Genomic DNA, 22,216 nt, shown 5'->3' with positions numbered 1-22,216 from the left:
AGCGATGAATTTGTGGGAAATGAGATTAGAAGAAGCCTAAGTGCCATGAGTATTTCGGATGGGAATGACTCAAATGGGATGAGTCTGATTACATATCTGAGAATCAGTGGGAAATGAGGAAGTAGGTGATGGGGGAAGAAGAGAAGGTTTTGTATGGACACAGAAACAGTAACAATTAGTGGGGAGAAGTGTAGAGAGTGAGTGTGAAGCCCAGTGAAGAACACAGGGGATAGAGGATATATGGGAGGGTTATTTGGAAGGCTTTGTAAGTGTAATCTGATCAGAAACAAAGGAAGGGTTGGTTGGAACTTAATGGAGAAGGAGAGTGGTGATTTTGAAAGGACAGAGAAAGGTCGCATGTTAGGGTAAGAAGTCTGGAGAGCTATGATTAGGACTTACTGGTACCTGAAGCTGGGATTTGTGTGAGAAACCTAGGAAGTGAAATACAACAAAATAATTTATCTTTTCGACATTTGTTGACCTCAGACTGTAACATAGTTCTACTATTTCTGTTGTCTCTGAATTCAGAGGAAAATTGCCTGCCCTTAGTTTTAGCAATTGTTCCCAGAAGTTGATAGCCTGCTGTTGGTATTATTTATTCTTTTAACTTATGCAGCAGGAATCTGGTGAAGGAATTTTAATAAAAGCATGGGGTACTATTACATTGTGAAGTGACACAGTTTCTGGATTTCTTTTTTCCCTTCTGTTTCCTTTGTAAAATAATATTGAAGTAATTTTGAAGTCATGCACTCAGTTTTCTTCCAGACAAAATTAAGATTTTGTCACAGTATTGAAAATAATTTTTTTGTACATCTTGGATTTTGTAACTATTAGATATCGAAAAATATTTTTAATATCCACTGAGAATGGTTTTTGATTGACATCTTTTGAAGAAGTTTATGTAATTGGGCATTACTTGTATGACATCTTCTTTATATGCACTTGTTGACTATGTGTATTTCAGGTGGTTCTCTAGAATCTGTCATTGCTCAGGACGAACATCTACCAGAAGATGTGGTGAGAGAATTTGGTGTTGAGCTGGTTACTGGTTTATACCATATTCATAAGCATGGAATTATCTATTGTGAATTGACACCTGGAAAGGTAAGGAGGGATATTATCTATATGTCGACTGGATGTCACTTTCCATGCCATCAACATTTATTTTATTATTTGTATTTTACTGTTAGGAAGAGGCTTACCTCAGTTGGGAGGTCAGTTGAGTTTCATAATATATAAAGTGAAGATGAGATAATATATAACATAATATAAGTGAAGACAATATAATATATATGTGAAGACAATCAGAGACAAGTCTGTAGCTTGAATATTTTATGATATAATTGATTTCTTTCCTTGGTGTATATCTGATATGATGTGATTTATTCTTTTTGATTTGGTGTACTAGCTTCATTTAATGAAGGATTTTAGTTCTCTGTCCTTGGACCCATAAATTTATTATTATTCTGTCATGGTGCAGAATATTTTGCAGTCATAGAAAATGCTGATGAGGGAGCAAAGTTAACTAAAGTTTCTTTGTTGATAACCTTCTCTATTGTTTGCAGATGCCATGGAAATTACCGTCTTATTCCTGAATAAAAATATAAATCTTTGTGTATAAATCATTTTGTGTGTGTGTAATTTATGTAGAGGTTTGCCAAAGTCTGTGTTTGTTTTTAATTCATGTAGTCACCCGAATATGACTATAGTAAAAAATTTTTGCTTCACAGTAATTGGTTTTGTCCTTGATCTATAAGTGATCAAGTTGCCATCCTCTGAATCTTTGGTTAAATGTTCCACAATTCTACTCAGTTCCTGTCATTTGTGGACCCAAAAGCATTAAAAATTCATTAATAAAGTATGATGTAGACGACTCAGTAGTCTTCCAAAGAAGAATGTTGCTGTAAAATACTCCTTTAAACAGAAAGTAAAATGCTAAAGTTAAGGCTTCTTCGGTGCCCCGCCCCCTACTTCTGGCTGAATGGGCTATTTCTTCAAGTTTTTGGGATTATGAAGTTTTTAACTGAGAAGAATAAGCACTGACTGGCCAGAGAAAACTCTCATCATTATTGGAAAAAATCTGTGGCATTTTCTGCTAACTAAAAATTCCTTTTTCTCAAATGAAGCCATGTTTGGTTTTACTAGACTTTATTTTCCTATGCAGTTTTACTCTACTTCAACTTTCTTTTCTCTGGTAACATCATTGTTTATTTAGATTTAATAATGAGTAAACAAAAGTGCACATTGAACCTCTTAAGAGTTCTATTGGGATACTTTTTTCTTACAACCAAAAGTATTGGCATTGACTTCAAAGAAAAACTTCAATTATTTTGGTTATAGACATCATCTCTATTCCTTAAATATTTTGAAATTGTGATTATTTTTATAATAAATTATTTTGTACTTCATGTTGGAAATTTCAGCAGTTTTCGGTTTTAGTATATGATACTAGCACACTGGATTTTGTTTGTTCTTACAGATTCTACTGGAAGGGTCTGGGACTTTGAAATTCAGTAGTTTTTGCTTGGCTAAAGCAGATGGTGAAGACTTGGAAGAAGTTTTTGCTTCAGCTGGAGCTGAAGAAGGTGAAGATATTAATGAAAGCACTCCACAAGGACGCTTTACAAATATAGTTCAGGGTACGAGCTTTTTACTACACAGAATTAACTTACACCAAAGAGACAGAATGGAAGTTGGAATATCAATCATTATGATAAAGAAAAATGGTTTAGAATTAATCCTGTTTTGTCTCAGAAAAAATTGAGCTATGGAATTATTTGTGGACTTTTTAAAATTCTGTGCTGCAGATGCTCTCTGTAAGGTCTGGAACTAAATTCCATTAAGTTAGTGTAAAATGTGTACAGAAAATTCAGGAAGTACTACACAGAACTACTGCTTCTTTCACTGGAGTCTGCACTGCTGTACTTTCATTGTCCTTTTTGATGTACATGGTCTAACTTAATTCTAGGTTGAGGTCAACTGTTTCACTACCTTAAAGAATGATAATTTCATTTTAAAGTATGAGCAAGTTACTGTGTTTCAGTTTCAGCAAGCAGATCCATACAAATGCAGTAGACTGAAAATACTGTGTTATTTCTTCATTGAATAAGAAAAATTCAGAAACTTGTTTTTAATGTTCTGAATCTTTTATTAGTCATTATCTTGAAACATCTCAGAGACTTCTATTTCCAAGATAATGATGTCTCATGTATCAGTTACTTTTATCAGAAACAATGGAATTCTTGGTAATATTTTATGAGAACAAAGAGAGCTCTCCTTGCTGTCTTCTTCTGAAAGTTCACACTGGAAATAGTAAGACCAAGATCAGGTCTTTATTCAGGAAGAAATACAAATCTATTCTCTTTCCTGTTACTCTTCAGAATAGCTGTTTTGATATGTATGGTAATGACCTTTTGTCACTTAAAAAAAAAAAAAAAAAACACAAGAAAAAAGAATCCAAAATAAACTTTTTAAGGGACTATGGAATTTACACTTTTACTGAGTTTGTGTAATTTTTTTAGAGATTTTTGAAAACTGATGGGAACTACTGTAGAAATAAGAACTGTATATTTTTTTCCTGTATCAAACGAGAGATTTGTGAATAAGCTGCTATAATTTGATATGTGATGTTTTCGTAGTGCTTTAGTGGGAAAAGAGCCATAACTGTTTAGATCAGCGATTTCCTTGGCTAACTACCTTGTTTTTTGTAACAGAACTTTATAAATTCATGGGGGTTTATTTCTTGGAATAGCTTTAAAAAAAGATATCCCAAATCTGATGTAACATAATTATTTCTACTCACATGAGGATGGTTTCCCATTCTGCTCAAATTGCTTGGCTCTGAAAGCTGTTAAAACAAGTCAGAACATTCTTTGTATTAATCACTGTGTTTGAAAAGTGCAGCACAAGTCAGTTTGGTTAATAGAAGTGAAATAAACAACAAAGTAGAATATATAATCCTACATAAGCCAGTTACACTATAGGAGAGAAGTTCCTTTGAAACTACTTACCTTTGCTATTCAGTTTTCTTATATGTCGAGTGAAGATAATCTCTAACTCAGTGAAGTTTGGAGATAAAATTTGAAGTGTTGAAAAGGATGAATGCTGAATGAATAACCAAAGTGCATTAATTATACATACTGTATTTTGTAGGCTTTCCGTTATACACAGCTCCTGAAGCAATAAAGGGAGACAACTTCTGCAAAGCCAGTGATCTGTGGTCCCTGGGATGTTTACTTTATGAAATGTTCTCAGGTTGTACGTTTGTATATATATTTAATATCTGTGATAATAGAAACGTAGGTCATGGTCCTGGAGTAAATTCTTACTGACTTTCTAGGGAAGTTAGGACATAGAAAAACTTAAGACAGGTTTTGAAGATTTCTTGAAGAACATACTAACTGTGCTTAAAAGACAAAAAAGAAAAAGTGTCTTTGTCCAATAATCAAGTGAAACAATACTGTTAAGTGGTCCTATTGACAACAGTCGTAACCAACATGTAAGGTTTAAATACTATGATTTAAAATTATGGCAGCCCTTGACTTCTGACAGTGCAATGTTTTAATCTCCTTGGTATTAAACTCTGTGTGCAGTATTTTAACCTTTGAAAGAGGAAACTGCTTCACTATTGTAAAGATAGAGTAATTTGGTTCCCTACAGATAAACTACCCATTAGCTGCACCTGGAAGGAAGCTTCATCACAGAAGAGAATTACACTGCAGCCTTCTTAAACCTTAAACAAAATGCTGATCTGTTGAATCAACACAGTAACACAGATACTGAGATTTCTGCCTTTTCATGTTGTCTCACTGCAGATTCATACAGGGCTATCATGGTCACCTCCATCAAGCCATCTTTGGTGTGTCTTCTGTCTATGGTTTCTTTTGCTGTTCATGATAAAAGAATTTAATCCAAGGTTTGGAATTTAAATTGACAAGAAAATGTGATAAATAGTACTCAGGCCAAGGTTGTTTATTTCTTTGGATGCTTTCTTAGGAAAATGAGCTCATGATAAATCACCTTACAACCATTTTGGAGTTTGCCTAATCTGTGAAATACACTTCTGTTTGTTTGTAGGAAAACCACCATTCTTCTCAGAAAGCCGTTCTGAATTAATTGAAAAGATTTTATCTGAAGATCCTTTGCAACCAGGACCAGAGGGTAGGGTTCTGTTATTCTTTAATGGATCACATCACAGTAATACTTAGAAAGTTCAAGTTTTGTTTTACCCTTTTTCTTCTGAGGCTGATTGCAGGAATCAGTTAGTTGTCTGAAGTGTGAACGTTAGCAATGCCTTCCTGTGATAATTTCCTGTTAGTGATGAATGCTTGTTTCCCATTTGACAGAGACATATATAATTTACTTCTAATTGTTAACACTGAATCTACCTACTGGGATGGAATTTTTGATCTTGGTCATTCTGGACACCAGTGTTATTCACAGAGATGCTTATATATTAGTCGCTCTTTTTCAATTTAAGCAGATTTTAACTCCACTTAATTTCTTCCTGGTGGCTGTCTGATAATTGGAGAGTTGTTTTTTTTTTAAAGTTGCAAACAATTTTAATTAGTTTGATGACCAAGCATTAGTGGTTTGTTTGTTTGGGGTTTTTTTAAAGGATTCTTTAAAGTGCAAAGAGCGTATATTTAAGGTTCTTTATACACTGAGATTTTTTTTCAGATGAAATTACTATCAAGAAAGATTTTTAGCATGATCTGTAGATAATAGCGTGGTTTACATTGGGTGATGGTTGTTTCTGCTGTCCAATACTGATCTGAAGTGCTTCTATTTACAGGTTCTGCTATTCACAAACCTTCTGCTGAGTTCATCAGTTTGCTTGATGGGTTACTTCAGAAGGATCCTCATAAAAGGTAAACTGCCTAATCCACGGCTGCTGTTTATGTTGTCACCTCTGGAGAAAATAATTACCATGATATTGTATGTATAGTATCTTTTAGATGACAAAAAATGCAAAAAAAAATTTCATGCCTCATATAAAAGAGCAAACTGCTTTTTCTTACATGAAGATACATAGAATTAATGTTTTCATTAAGTGCATCTTTTTTTAATTTTTGTACCTGGTGCTAAATAGATAACTTTGTAACAGAATGAGAAGCAGTTTAGAATTGGATGGCTTTGCTTTTCCAGAGCAATGGGCACATGTATTTTATTAGCCTTAACTTATACCTGATACAGTTACATTATTAAAAAATTTAAGACTATAATTTATAGGCTATGTCAGATAATTTACATGTGGGATTGACTCTGCAGTTTCATTCATTCTTACTCTCATACCTGTTATGTGAATTTTCCATTCTGATTTAAGGCAAAAAGTTTGTTCTGTAAGAAAACTTACTTGTTGTCCAAATAAAAGCAAATGACAGGATTAATTGCCCTGTAGTATCACTGGGTTCAAAATCTAGTCCGGTATGTCTCTGTGGAGCTGTACTTAGCCACTGCTTTTACAGTTTGTTTGTTGCTTTTCAAAAGGTTGAATTGGACAGACCTATTGCAGCATCCATTCTGGAAAGGATCCCTTGGCCATTGTGGTGGTGATTCTGCAGACAGACAGGGCACAAGCTCGAGGTACTGAATGTTCAAGGAAGACATTTTTTTAAATAAATATAAGCAAAGATAAAAATTTTATTAAGTTTGTCTGTAAATTTTATAATTTTTGAACTTTCTTTAGAATTTTCATTCATTAATTGATTTTTACATCAATCAGTGGGCAGTTTGGGATGTTTAGGAATTGTATTATCCTATTAGTGTGTTGCACTGTCCATTCACTTTCAACAGACTCCTTCCTGTTGGCTATAGAATGCATTAAAATTCACTTCTGAGCTATATGCTCTCATTTTTATTTATCTGTTTATATATTATATAAAATTATTGTATGAATCTGACTTACAATTTTTTTTAAACGTTTTGTAGAATCTTATCAATATGGGTCAGTTTTATCTTTAGTGATTTGTTTGTTTGTTTTTATTCACTAGGCTTAGAGCATCACAAAGCCTATCAGTGCATATCTTAGAGCTGTGGTTCAGCCTTATAATCTTGCAAATGCAGCTGACCCATATTCTTTGCTTATGACATAAGGCATTAATTTAGGGGGGTTTTTTTCTAAATTTTTAATACTCTCCACTGCTACATACACTGCAGAAACACCCAAAGCTTTTGTGAAAATGGCTTCTACGTATTAACAAGCTAGGCTTCTTCTGAACTCCTGTTACCTTGCTGGTTTTTGTGTTTCTAGTTTTGAATTAGGACATTTAGCATTGTTTTTTATGATATGTTTTTCTAAGTATTTGAAAGATATTTCACATTCCAACATGGGGAACTAATGTCAAAATAGTTTTAGAATGCTGAGTGGTTTTTGTTATATCTACTTTAAAATTTTCTCTCATGTTGTTCTATACCTATTTCAGATACCAGTGCTGCAGTATTTTTCTTAATAATGTTTATTATAGTTTGAGGTACAGCTCTGTCTTGTAATTTTATTACTGCTTTGACCTGCAATAAGAAATTAATATTTAAAGTTTATACCATGAACTAAGATTTCATTCAAGGTTTTAGCAAGACTTAGGTCTTAGAGCTTATTTTAGGGAATTTTTGGAGAACAAGAGGAATCTTAATCTCCTACAAAATATTGGGCTATTTGGCCATACTCTTGAGATTTTTCTAATGCCTGTGAAATATCTGCTGATGTATGCACTCACTGACAAATATGACAAATGTAAAACATTGGCTTGACATGTGAAGGAGGCTCAATACTGTGTCTTTTCCCACTGTGAGACCCATGTATCTATTTTCTTCACAGTGTGGGTTGGATTAATATTTGATATCCTGGAGAGCCTTCATGAAGGTTTTATGACCCAGTTCCATGTCAATAATATAAGGACATGTTAAAAAAATCCCAAACAACCAAAACCAATAAAATTGCATTTAAGTGTGACATGTAAGTCATTACACGCACAAAAAAAAGTGGTTTTAATCTAGGCTATAGACTTCATTGTTGGAGATAGGTTTGTTGTGACTTTTTACTGTGAAGAATGAAATGTCTGTAATGTTTTTAGTATTTCTTTAGTATCTCTTGTATTATGGGTTAATAATTTAACTTTTCTGATGTCTTTCATTTAAGTTCTAATGATAGAGAGAATTTTTAATATTCTCCAAGTTTTTTGCTGTAAACGTACTTTTTGTCATTGCCATTACCAATATAAAAAGTATGTGCAACACGTATTTCAAGAGCATATTGTTCTAGAGAATGACAACTAAGCTGTATGCTAACAATTGCAACAGATAATGGATATGATATCTTTTTTTTTTTTTAATCTGTAATTAATATAATTTATTAAACAGCAGGGAAGACACGGAGTCATCAGTTTCTTGGAGTGCCAAAGAGTCAGTGGATGCTCAAAAAAATCTAGATAACTTGTCATCCTCAAGAGCAGGTCTTAAACCACCAAGCAATTCTTTCAAAATAGGTAATATTGCTCATTATGTTATTTTTTAGTTATTTTATCAATCCTACCAACATGCTTATTCCCTATGTTTTATTTGATTTTAACATCTGAATGCAAGTTCATGTTCTCTTTTCGGTAGAAACTCAGACTGACTTGCGCCCCAGAAGTGTAGTTGATGGTGAATCAAATGAATCCATGTTTCTTCTCAGGTATGAAAAGTGCCTTGAAATCCTGTAGGTTTGGTGTTGGTTTTTTTCCCCACTGTCTCTTCAAACATTTTATTATTATGACTATAACACTGTGTCTGTGTCTCCTTCTGAATTTTCTATTACCAGTTAATAAATAACAAAATACATTCGGGAACTCTGAGAACCCAAAACTGCATTAAGTGATTCACTTAGTTTTGATAAGTTCTTATCGATCTATTAAAGGAACCTTGTAAGGCTTTCTCTAATTGTGATGACTGCATATTTTAAACTTCTGATAGCATGCTTTCCTCCACCATGAAAGAGAGCCATGAAAGTCGTGTGTGTAGTTAAAGATTATATGACTTTATTACTCTTACTTTTGAAAGTCAACTTTTGATTACTTAACTGTCTGTCTAAACAGAAAAGTTTATTTAGATCTTTCTTTCTTAGTTACTTCATATATATATAAAATAGGCTTGAAGCATGATTGTTTAAAATACATAAGAATAAGCATTCAGCATATGATCTGTTAATAAATTCTGCCTGCAGCTTTTCATCACAAGCTATCGGTGACAGTCTATTAAGTACTACATGGGTGTTAAATTAAAAAATAGCGATTGGTTTAACAGTGATTTGTTTGTACTACCTTACAAACCAAGATTGTCTAGTGAAATACTTTTCCTATCAACATCAAGAAGAAATATTCCCATTTGAAAATACTTTTCTAAGCTTCTTGCATAACCTGAAATAGGGCTTTTGTACATCATACTGTGTACAAAAGTTATTTCAGTTAGTTTTAATAAAGTAGTACTTCTCATCTCACAACTTTTATCATCACAGCTAGACACATATTATTAGTAATATCAAGTAGCATTTGCTGTAGCAATCTGCTGAAAAGAAAGGCTACAATGATATTAAAAGCCATATAACATGTAACCCTAATAGTGTTTTTTTAGCAACATAATTTTTTATAAGTACATTAATTTAAACACAAAATTTGAAATGTAATGCAAACAGTTAAAATAAACCTGTTCTGAAATTCTCTTCAGTGATGTAACTTCTGAAAGCAGTGTATGTGATTTCTAGTAAAGTATTAAAACACTGAAGTGAAAGTAATTTGCTGACCTAGCACTTGGCACCAGAACTTACTTAGCTAGGGGGTTAATCAGCTTTTAACAACAGTGGCTTCTACTGTGCAAATGGAATAGATCTCATTCATTTTAACTAGTTTAATTCAATAATCTCTTGTCTTGTTTTAAACTGAGAAACCATCTGACAACTAAAAAATAAGTATTATTTTCTGTATCTCAAACATATATGAAAGCAAATCCGTTGAATTAATTAAAAAAAAAAATTAACAAATCTACATGTTTTGAAGCAAATGTCAGCTTATAATCATTTGTCCAGCCTCCTAGCTAGAAATCACAGGATTTTTTTTGTTTAGGAACTAAAATTCCAAGCATATCCTGATACACTTTTTTTACCATAAGAATTAGGATATTTAATGTATTTTTATGTAGGTAATATTTTGGCATTCTTTCATTGTACCCTTTAAATTTAAATTTCTATTGAAAATAGATGGAACATGAGAACAGTTATGTTAGTCATTTGATCACCGATTTCCTGAGTGTCTTTAATTTTGTTTGGTGTTTGTATTTTTAATTTAGTGGTTTTTTCTATTATAGAAATCTGATTTGCTAAACTAAATGTGTTTATTACTTTCTGCTAATCAAGGAAACGCGTTCATTTGAAGTTCTTGATTTAACAAGTTTCCTGGCCTGCCAATTACAATAATTCTGAAGTTCATTTTAAATGCTTTAATTTAAACTGGTGTGTACTAAAACCCCAAGTTCACTAGCAGCTTTATGACAGTTGCAACTTGGCAGTATTCTGGTCTCTCCTTCTTCATTTTCTAATTAGCAGACAGGATTTTAAAAAGAAAAAGTAAAAGCTAAACCCAGTTCACAATGATACATAAAAATTAGGAGTTTTAATTCTCGTTACTTAGCTAGGACTTGGCAGTCAGAAGAGAATAAGATAAAATAAATTGCAATTTTTGTCACATTAATTTGCTTTGTATGTTTTTTGGTATTAGGAGTTAAGATAATAATGGTTTATCGTCCAGTTTGCAGTGTCATTATGGCTGAGAAAATAATCAAATTATATTTATTTAACAATTACAACAAACTACCGTCTTCCCATTTCTAACTGGCAAACAAATCCTAACCTTGTCAGAACACGTTTAAAGACAGAAGATTTGTGTTTAGTTGATGGATCAGGCATAGTGTAATTTATGTTTGTCAACTTTGAAAATTTGCTGTATGGCATGAAAGTTTCAAAAGAGCAACAAAAAAAGTAGTTTGCAATGAAACTTAATCTGTAATCTTTATAGGGTTTTAATTATTTTTTTCTTTCTTTTGCTGAAGTTCTCGTCCCACGCCTAGAACTAACTCTGCAGTAGAAGTACATGATGGTACTACTGCCCCAATCAAAAATTCTTCACAAGGAGATTCATGCTTGAAAAAAGTGAGTAAAAAGTTTATACTGAGGGATGATGGTATCTTACAGTTAGAATATCAGTCTGAAGTCTGTGGCAAGTCAACTTTCTTTTGTATCCTTCCACAATTAACAGTGTGCAAGTTGTTTGAAAAAAAGTATTTGCAAAACTTCAGATGTAGGAATTAAGACAGTCTCCTTTTTTGCCCCAGTGCATAAAAGACATGTTATCTTCTTTCTTCTTAGTCTACATTTTGACCTAATGCTTTTTCTTCCAATATGTTTCTCTTACCATAATTTTTAGTTGGTCCTATCTGCTATTACATAAATAAAAAAGCAAGTTAGAATATGTTTCCATGGCCAGACTGCTTGGTATAATGTTGAAATGAAATATTCTGTGAATAGACATGAATTAAGTCTTTTTGTTACAAAACAGTTTTTCAAAAAACCTTGGCTTTTGTTCTAGGCTGAAAATACGTGCTCAAGTCAGCAGGATATGGAGTCAAAATTGAAAGAGCTTATTTACACTGAATCTGATCTTATCGTGACACCAATCATTGACAATCCAAAGGTAAAGCAAAATAAAAGATTCAGGAACTTGTGGTTGAGGCTATTTTTGCAGATAAATTTTTGATCAGGGTGAAACTCCTTTCCTGTATTTTATAGTTCTCATTTTAAAGCAGTTCCACCCAATTATCTGGCAAGCTCTCATGCAATTTTTTGGCAGTCTTTATAACCCTATTGTGTTGGTAATTTGGAGGAATGAGTTATTTTGGGATTGAATAATAATATTAAATAATATCTTACAAGAAATAGAAGCTACTAAATGCTATGTTCAGTGCTTTTGTAGATTTGTTTTCCGGTAACTTGCTTTGATATGTGTTACTTAAATGAACACAAAACTTTGGTTTGTTATACTCAAGACAAAGGCATCTATGAAGCCTTCTAGATTGGGAGTTAAGAGTTCTACAGAATAACTTTTGTTACTCTTTAGACTGCAACTGTGATAATGTTTCTATTAAGTATGAATTTATTTTCTCTCTAAAAGAACACCTGAAGTTACAAGAAATGTCCGTCCTGTTTCTGTCATACAGATTCTAATGTGCTAACAGTTTGTAATGAGTCTCCTGAGCAGGGAACTGACACTTGTTTGGTAGTAAAGAGCAAGCTAAAAAGCATCAGATCTCTGCAATACAATGACAATGTAATGTGCATTTATAGGCAGATGTATTGGTAGAAGGAATGATAGAAGCCCCTTTAGTCTTCCTTTTGTTTCTGTGCCAGAAAAAATGAAGCAATCTTAGCAACTTTACTCAGTAAATTGCAGATTTGGGGAAGGCAACATTTTTCATTGGAAGTGAACATCTAAACTCATTAGGAATGTCTTACAGCTTTTAGTTGCTGTATTGCTTTAGTATTAAAAATTCTTTTGGTTTGTTTAACTCTTTCAAAAACTAAGAATCTTACACAGCTAGATAAAGTAACTATGAAGGAGTACTCTTTTATTGTGTTTGGGATGAGAGACATTGTTCTTAGTGGAGAATTTCAGAGGTAATTATGTGTTTGAATGTTACCACTGTTAATTCCTCAGTTGTGTCTCAGGACTCTGACACAAAGCCTTAGGCCTTCACTGCTTCTCTTCTTACTACAAGTATAAGAGATGAGATTAGGGGTAGATGCACATACTGATGTGCTCATGTAATAATAATCTCCTTACCATGCAATGCCAGACTCAGAATTAATGCAGAATAGCCCACTAAGTTCCAGGGACATGTAATCAGAGTCACTGCCTGCTTGGTGATGACTCTTTAGTCTGCTTTTCAGATTAAAGGATGATACTGACACCTGGTAAATCTGAAGACCTTGCAATTTAATCTCCTGGAAAGGGATTTACTAGATGTTGGCAGAATCTTAAAAGCTGAAGTGTCAGCTTATATTATAAAATTTCCCTCTGTTCTGCAGATCTGTGGAATTGAGGGCCTTTTTTAGAAAATAGCTCTCTATTTACACTTAGACTTCATCTGTCAAAGGCTAAATTCCATTACACAGTTGCCTTTTTAAAAATCCTTTATTTACTGAAAATCACACTCAAATGCTCAGTTACTGAGCAGTCATCCAATTTCGTGATCTACCAGAAAATGATGGTTTTGCAGGGAAAAAATCCCCATACCTTATGAGTGATTAGCTGTTGATAATAATACTTTTTATATTCTGGAATGGTCTAGTGTATACATGTATTTACTGTATGGAAATGAATTGCTAAAACTTTTCATGTGCTGTCACCTGCATAGTTCCTTTAGGAGCTTTTGAAACCCAAATGCAAGTATTTTTCTGCATACAAGCAAGATAAAAACGTAAACTGAAAAAGTCCGGTAATTTTGTAATCCCATTTAAAAAATCACTTAAATGGAAATACTAGCAATATAATTATATAAAAACCATAGGGTTGGATCTCAAATGTTTGCTTGGAAGAAATACATACCAGAAAACAATGGAAAATTCCTCAGTAATGAGCAGTAGTATGTACACCCATCCTGTACAAATTTTGCACATTTGTGTTCTCACGTTCACCTACTTAGAGATTTTCTAGAAATGTATTAAAACTAGTTGTAATGTGTTTGTTTATTTTTCCAGATAATGAAGCAAGTACCAGTTAGATTTGACTCGAAAACTTTACACATCCCAGCATATTCAGGTATGGATCTGCTGAAGGTTTTAACAAGTTCTGCATGTGCTGCTGTAACTTGCTATTGTAAGAACTGTAGCCTCCCCTTGTAGATTATACATGGTCACAGTTTCAGAACTCTTATTTTTTTCTGAAACTATAGTTGTGTATATGTTTTTATAATGTTTTTAGCTAGACCAATTTTGAGTAGCCTTTTCAGGTATGAACAGTTAAATGACATTCCTTTCTCTTCTGCCTTCTTCAGTTACAAGCCTGTGCTCAAAAACTTTTGCCATGAGACAGTCATCAATGTTTTAGTGTGGGAAAACCAGCATCTTTATTTCCAACTGAGAGATTTAAACTGAAATATTCAACCAAATATATTAAAATTTGACAAATGCATGGGAACAAGTGGCAACAGGATCTTAAAATGAGCAGTGTTGATCAGCCACAATACTAGGCAGCCTTGCCAGTCCCACCTTTAATCATGAAATGTTATGTCACTCATGTCCCAAAAGATAATGTGAAGTTTTTTGGGGTTTTTCTTTTTGTTGTTGTTAGTTTTCAATATCTAGAAATATTTCTGAAAACTAGAGTCTGCTCATTGTCATGAGTACAACATTTCTTCTCCTGGAATATTTCCTCTAGTCTTTTTAAGGGAGATACTGGACTGTGCTTGAAGAGGGATATCAGACAGATATATAGTCCTTCTAGAATTCACATAGAACCTCTTCCTAGGCATAAGAGTTCACCTTTCCATAAAGTATGTGTTTTGAAAACTTAATTTGTTGAAGAAATTTTATGGTTGGAAAGGAACACAACATCCCTCAATCTCCCAGTCAAGGCTGTAATCGAAAATGTTTTTAATTTGATTCATCCAAAAATGATCAGATTCCACTGCCTAAGGGAAATATTGTATTTCATATTGCATTTAAGTAGTTACCACACTGATGTTCTGATATGTTTAACTGTTGTCAGTATTTATTTAATATGGGACAGTGTTTTTTGTTGTTGTAATGTTTTCAGAGTTGTAGCTTTTTTCTGGACAACTTTCTGAATGTTTTGAAGATACTGAATTTGATGCTTCTCAGAAGCAATATTAAAGATAATATAGAAAAATTAGTTGAATACCTGAGAGCTAAACATGTTTTCACCTCTGCTGGTGTTGATTTGCCTGCATTAGAAGGTGGTGTTACTTAAGTGTAAAATTGGCATGAAAGACAGAAAACATGCTTTTAAATATTCTATACTGGAGCGTATCAGGATGGCAGATAAGCTATTGATAAATAACTACCAAAACAGAGGGAATGTATGGCTGCTAGATTGAAATTAACTGTTGAGACTGATAAGTCTGAAAAAAATCTCAATTCGTGTTCAGTGGTCAATGAATTGAACCACAGGATATATGTTAATTGTCCAAGTGTCTTTGATTTCTTTGTGCTCCTTCTGAAGTCATTCATGTTCTGAGTTGCTAAGTCTTGGCTAGGTGGATACCAACCTATAGGAGTGATTATACATGTTTTCAGTTTATTTATTGTGAGGGGATTTCACTGCTTTCGTTAGATTTTGCCCCAAATTTTACTTTTAGGAAACTGCACTTACGTATTAAGAATTAGTAATGATAAAGGACAGCTGCTACCTTTCCTAAGTATAATCCCACTAAATGTTTCCTTAAATGAAGGACTTAGCAGGTTTGCACTTCCAAAAATGTTTTGAGGCTTTTATTGCTGGATTTTTATCCTTTGTTTCTCTTCTTGCTATCTTTTTGATTTCTATAATCTTCAGACATGAATTCTAACATGCTTCTTTAATATTTTAAGTACTAAAATTATAATTAGATTCAAACTTTGGAACTTACTTATTCGTGGTGATGTTACTTTGTAGTATGTTAAAGCTACACCAGAGATCATTATCTTTAACTATTTGTTTTCCTCTTATGGTTAGTTGAGAAGTTGTCATCTATGAAAGACATGGACTGGAATAACTTCTTGAAACGAGTGTGTTCACTGCTTGACTCCAGTGAAAAGAATACAGGAGCAGCACGTTCGAAACTGAACTTACTGTACTATCTGTGCACTTTGGCTGTCCACAAGGAGATTGCAAGCAGGCTGACTAGCTCTCAGCTGGTAAACAATAAAGCTTTGAAAGTATCAACATGGTTTACATATTTGCCATTGTATCAAAAATTAGCTGCTTTTAGTTATATTTGAAGAAATCAACAGTGTACTGGCAAAAATATGATGTTAAATCAAGTAAAAAAAAAAAGGAAAAATTACTAAATTCCATGTCAGGTTTTTTAAAAGAGCTTAGGGAAACAAATTCTTTCTCTTAGATTTCAGATACATTTACATTTAGTTTTGTTGTATTAGGGAAAATGTTGGGGTAAAAACTAACCTTCATGAAGAGTGTAAAATACTGTATGATGAAAAATTAGTCTTTGTAAATCATTAAGTGTCATAGGATACTGTAAGGAGTCCATGTATGAATTGTTAAATTAAGTTTATTTGGTCATATGTCTGTAAAGAAAAGCCAGCAAGCTTTCCAAGGAACAGGCAGTAAAATTTACAGTAAGCAGGGCTTCAAAGAGTGACCATGCTCTCTGAAGAGTCTGTTTCAGGGTTTCATGTATCAAAAACCATTTTCTACCAAATAATTTTACTAGTATGCTCTGTAGTGGTTTAACATATTTCTTCAAGTCTTGCATGTGCAGAAGAGAAATAGACCTTTTTTTCCCCCGTTATATAAAGGTATCACAGAAGCTATCCTAAGATGAGCACTTTTCATTTTATTTAATAGAAAGTAAACTACTTTGCTCTCCTACATTTGTAATAATCTACCTAAGTCAGAAGCTGACAAGTTACTTTTGGATATGAGATACTAAAGGAAAAATTGCACTACCAGAAAACTGGATGAAGTGCATTTAGGTTGGAAGCAGGGGTAGGTCTTATGCCATGGCATTCTTGTGAAAACCAGAAACAGAATTGCTGGAAGGTGTATTCTATTATCATTGGATAATTTGGAGCAAGGGGAGCAATAATCCTGTAACTGAATTGCCAATTAACAGAATATTTTAGAAATGAAGTAATAATCATGCAGTTTGGTCTTTAAGTGGCTGTTTATATATGTTACCATTCATTATTCTAGTACTTGCCAACTATTTTGATTCACAGACTCACAAAATTATTTAATATTTGTTTCATAATACTATATGATGATCTCTGTGCTTGTAGGTGAAAGTATCAGACCTTCTTCCTCTGAATAGCATTATTCAGAATGAAAAAGATTTCTAACGTGCTGATATATGTTTAGTAGTTGAGTTTAAGGCAAAAATAAAGGAAAATATTAGTATTTTTCCATTCAGGCTTTTTTATTTTTATTTCTTTAATCAGTGTTTGTACAATATCTATAGTATTTGTCTGTGATAATACTCTTACCAAATGTTATCCAAATAAATTTTTATGAAATTGCTGATATTTTGATTTTTTGGTTTATAATTTGGAACTATCAGATCATTGAAATGCACTGATGTTTATTTATGTTCTTTAAACTATAGTTCCCAATATTGATACAGCAGTTGCGTGCAGCCTCCAACTGGGATATGTAAGTAACAACTATTCTAAATTAATATGTTCAAGTACAGAATTGTCACTGAATTCTATTGAAGATATTCGTTAACATGTTATTTGAGGAGTGTTTTAGCTTGTCAGACTGCTGTGGTATCTGACTGGCAGTATGATGGTGGATATGAAATGGATTTTTTTCAGCATTGAATTAATATATTGCTATTCTACAGCACCAAAGATTATAGAAAATCTCAAAAATTTTATCTAGATATTATATAACTTAGTATATCAAATAGTAACTTAAAACCACTGAATAAAATAACTCCGTACCACAATAGAGTAAAATAACTAATGGTAGCTTTTTCTTCCAGTACCTGTCAGGAATCGTTCAATGTGATAGTGCCCTCTGCTGTTTGTTTGATAAATAGTGATTTTATTATTCCAATTTTTTCCTTCAATGAAATATTTAAAATTGATTTGCTGGTACAGATTTAATTTCTGTTTTGTCAGCTATCCTGAAAAGCCTAAATTATCTGTAGGGGTTTTCTGTATTGTATAAAAACTGAGCATGAGTGTTACTACTAGTAATCCTAACAAACGAAAGAATCTTCACTCTTCAGAGCTAGAGAAATGTCTTTATGCATATATTTACTGCTAAATTGGGCTGAAACACTGAAATAACTTGTTGATACAAAGAAAATAGAAATAAGAAGAAAATCTGAGCTGTAAGTAGGATGTCAAATTTTTCCTGCCCTTAGCAACCTGTGTAGAATATAAACAAGATATAATTGTTTTTGTAGTATTTTGTAAATACTTTTTCTGCACCTACAAAATATTTATTTGATACACAGACGTGCTAATGTTGCTCGAGTGATTGGTTTACTGGCATTACACACATCTGGACTTGGAGAAAATGTACCTGTTTCTGAGGTAACTTTCCTTTTTCTTTTTTTTTTTAGCAGGGAGTTTTGTTAATGCTTTAATATTTATGTCAGAAGCTTTCACAGCTTTTTTTGTTTTGAATCCTGCTTTTTTTTTAACTCATATGTGTAGAGTGTAATATAATCAGTTATTTTAATGTATAAATTTACAACCTTATTCTATGTAGTTGTAGTTCTGATCTTTACTAACCTGTGGCCACCAATGATAAAATATTATTTTTATCTCCTTTTAATAAAATCAAATAGTTGCTGTCATACTTCTTGTGCATGTAGAAAGAAGAAATTGTTGACACATTTGTGCTTTATTTAATGACATTGATTCCAGTTTTTTTCTCTCAAAGTAATATTTCTGAACTAAAAAGATTTTAGTGCTTACACAAAATTGGAATGAGGAAAAAACCATTGAATTCTAATATTTTCATGTCTTCAAATATATTTTTGCCTATATAATGTAGAATCAAATAACTGTAGGCAGTACACAAAATGTATTAGTTCATTTATAGGAAATGTAGGAAGGAGTCATTTAGGAGTATCTCATCTACAGAGTTGTGTTCCCTTCTGCTCCCTTCAGAGGAACCTGTGAGCTGGTTGAACATTCTTGCTGACTGTCAGCTATTCTATATTGTGTGATGCTTAAAAAAACCCACCACAAAGCAAACCTTTCTATCAGCATTATATACAGAATTAAATATACTGCTGTAATTTATCCTCTTACATGAGTCATCTGATGCTCCAGGTAAAGTTTATTGGTGGCTGTTGGGATCCAGGAAATGTCAAAATCAAGCTGTAGCTAGTCAGAACAACATAATGTGAAATGACACTCTGTGATCCAGGTCTCAGTCTGAAGATATAAGAGATCTATCTGTTGGAAGGGTTTTTTGTGTTTTCTTTCCTCTTCCATTCCTAGTAACTGCTAATACTTTTTGATTTTTTGACCTTCTAAATAGAGGTGATCTGCTTTAGCGCCAAAATTTATTTCCCAGTGTGAAAAGTCAGTTGAGAGCTTGTGGAGATGTGATTTTGGCATTATTTTTGCCCCATATGTGTACTGTGTTATCTATATCAAGTTTTCTTTCCAGTTTTTATCACTCAGTCATGGCCCCTTTGCAGCTTTTTTGTTACCTCATTGTAAACTCATCACTTATTTACAATTTCTTTTGTACTTTTAAAGTAGCACAGGACATAGTAGAGACTCGTGCAGGTTGCCACTGCTGGCCCTTATATTAAAAGCTGACTCTTCATTTCTACACCCTACTGCTTTCTACCCATTTAGACATTTATTTAAGGATAGTTCCTCTGTCTCTGAGGTTGAATCTGTACCATTATGTTTTTGTTGTTTTTGTCAAAATGGTTTTATAAATAGTAGTAACATTAAGCCCTGAAGAGGCAGAAAAACTTCAGGAAAGAAAAGAAGACTCCTTCTCATTTTACAGGCTAAAGTAAACTTTCACATACTACATGCCAAAAACCTTTAATTTATTTATCTTTGAAAAATTAATGTTTTGGGGGTTTTTAAAGTTTTTTTTCAGGCAATCAGGGTACAGGACTTTCCTTTGAAAGTAACCACCAGAGGTCACTAAAACACAAAACAAAATGCAAGGAAACTACTGTTTCACACACTAGACAAGTGTGGAACAGTGTACTATCTTTATTCTGCTGATATATTCAAATATGTAGGTCATATTAGAAAAAATTAGAATAAATGAATATTTATACCTTTAAATTCAATTGCAGCTGATCTATTTCCAGTTAAGTATTTTCAAGAAGTATATTGCATTGATTAGAAAAATATGACACTGATCTTAGAAAACAGTAGGGGAATTGATCTCTTGTATAGCTGCAGATGAAGACATTTTATGTGCAATTTCTTCTATTGTGCAGCTGCAATTAAAGATTTTAATAGGTCATATGTTTTTTCCTGACTTAATATAATTTTTTCCCCCATGGAATTGCCCTTTATGAATCTGAAACATGATTTTCTATTATTTATTCCTAGTTATCTTATGAAAACACCTGAACTTTAAAGTTTTATTTTTGTATTTAGATTTTGAAACTGGTTATTAAAATTTAATTAAAATACCCCATTCTTTCCAGGATTCTGTTCTTCATCTTACAGGAAAAAATTCTTCCATAGTTAGGAAGGCTTGTTTCCATGTATATCTAATTTGGTGTATTTATTAACAGAAGCGATTGTCCTTTCCTTTCTGTGAATATACTGGGCCCTCTGCCACCTAGGATGCAGCCACTCGGATGTGACATTTCAGACTCAGTTTATTATTTTACAGAGGAGATGGTAGAGCAACTTAACAGTTTGCCTCCATGTCAGGGAGCAGAGAGTCTGGTAGGAGACCGCCCTGGAGTCGTTGTCTGCCTGGCCTTCTCGGTGGCAAAATCTTGTCCTTTTCCTTACCTTTTTCAAGTTTGCTAGTTGGGAGTATCAGTCTCACACTATGGCCTAGGCAGTTGTGCCTGTGTTTTTAACAGATCTGGGCCCAGTGCTCTACTGAGTGTTTAAGGGGTTCAGAGAACCTGCTGCAGCCTTCACACTGCAAGCTTCTTTGCAAAGCCTTTGGCTTAATGTATTCTATGGCCAAATTAATAAACGGAATACCCCAAATGGAGGATGACAGCGTATCAGAGTATCTTCATAATATTGAGCTTTGAGTCCTTTGTCAAAGTGGTGAAATATCCAGATTTCTGTTTTCATCCAAATTGAAACTCCAAATAATTTGAGCCTTTTTATTTCTGACTTTTTGTTAAAGTGCAATTTAGTGGTTATTTTCCACAGCTGGAAAACAGCTGTATTGTTACAGGTGCAGTTTTATGACCTGTAAACTCCTATGTATACACTAGCTAGCTGATTGTGTCTACATCCTTCAAGGTCTACAGTTTGTTATCATTCAAATTCATACAAAACACCAATTTTAAGTCAGGTTCCTGGCTTACCTCTCTGATAACTCCTGTTTCTAGGCCTGTCCATGTCTGCCCATATTGTAGTAAGTTTCAAATAAAAATGGTTTGATTCAGCTATTTATTCCAAACCTATTTAGTTTTGATGTTGTTTTATTGTAAAATGACCTTTTAAGTCTTCTCACAAATGATCATAATTTTAGTGTATCCTTGTTTTCTCCAAGGGCCCTTTCCTTGTTTTGATCTGATATCTCTTACGTGGAAAAAAGCCAATACAAAACGAAATCCACCTGAATTTAAAAAATCTGTAGTCAGGTGATAGAATCTGTAGGAGAGTGTGTGTGTGAGTATTTACACATCTTCATATACACACATATTTTTTTAATTGCTTAAAACCTTACAGTTATCTTTCTGACATGATCAGGATTGTCACTTAATACTTTGGTAACAGTGAGAGGGGGTTCCATTTAAGTTTTTGGAGTGACTTCTAGTAAACTTTCAACCTCTATAATAAATTTATTCAATTTATTTTCAACAACCTGGTTCACTGAATTATAACTTACATACTTGCCTGGGGCACGTGGCAGGAAGACAAATGAAAAATTAACATTTTTCAGGTAAATTAGCAGAAACTCATGGTGTATTTGAGAAAAGTTCTTCTGAATTAATAAACAGAAAATGGAAATATAATTAAATTACCAGTGAATATGTCAAGCATGGCAATTCTGGATTGTTGGAGAAAACATTAAGACGTTTTATCATAATTGAAGATTCTCCTTTTCCTCTCTCAAAAAATTATTTTTATCAATCCAATTAATTGGGCTTGCTTCATGTTTGAAGTCCAAACCAAACTGGTAGTAGAAAACAAGGAAATTTTCAACTAGGAAGGAGAAAAAATACATTGCTGATTGCATGATGAAACAACTTTTTGCAATTTTCCTAAATTAATTGCCTGACTGAAGCAAAGACTCTAGCATTTTAAAACACATTT

At 33.1% G+C, this 22,216-nt stretch overlaps 1 protein-coding gene across 12 annotated transcripts in view; it reads left to right on the top strand.

Annotated features, from left to right (window-relative positions):
- The window catches only part of ULK4 (unc-51 like kinase 4), a 255,460-nt gene that overhangs the window by 5,774 nt on the left and 227,470 nt on the right, over positions 1-22,216 (top strand). For 10 of the 12 annotated variants that reach the window (XM_039570901.1, XM_039570876.1, XM_039570857.1 and 7 more), the window contains 14 exons: positions 965-1,104; positions 2,480-2,639; positions 4,153-4,254; positions 5,077-5,160; positions 5,795-5,870; positions 6,490-6,585; positions 8,359-8,483; positions 8,602-8,671; positions 11,077-11,176; positions 11,613-11,717; positions 13,781-13,841; positions 15,756-15,937; positions 17,365-17,411; positions 18,226-18,304. In XM_039570901.1, coding sequence (XP_039426835.1) covers positions 965-1,104; positions 2,480-2,639; positions 4,153-4,254; positions 5,077-5,160; positions 5,795-5,870; positions 6,490-6,585; positions 8,359-8,483; positions 8,602-8,671; positions 11,077-11,176; positions 11,613-11,717; positions 13,781-13,841; positions 15,756-15,937; positions 17,365-17,411; positions 18,226-18,304 — 1,427 coding nt within the window. The remainder of the gene's footprint in view (positions 1-964; positions 1,105-2,479; positions 2,640-4,152; positions 4,255-5,076; positions 5,161-5,794; positions 5,871-6,489; positions 6,586-8,358; positions 8,484-8,601; positions 8,672-11,076; positions 11,177-11,612; positions 11,718-13,780; positions 13,842-15,755; positions 15,938-17,364; positions 17,412-18,225; positions 18,305-22,216) is intronic. The other 2 variants (XM_039570906.1, XM_039570894.1) reach the window with 2 other exon arrangements.

The sequence above is a fragment of the Corvus cornix genome, chromosome 2 (genome assembly GCF_000738735.6).
Source record: "Corvus cornix cornix isolate S_Up_H32 chromosome 2, ASM73873v5, whole genome shotgun sequence".
In the NCBI taxonomy this organism is placed as follows: domain Eukaryota; kingdom Metazoa; phylum Chordata; class Aves; order Passeriformes; family Corvidae; genus Corvus; species Corvus cornix.
Note: the sequence above shows the minus strand (reverse complement) of the source record. Positions and strands in the feature narration are given on the sequence as shown.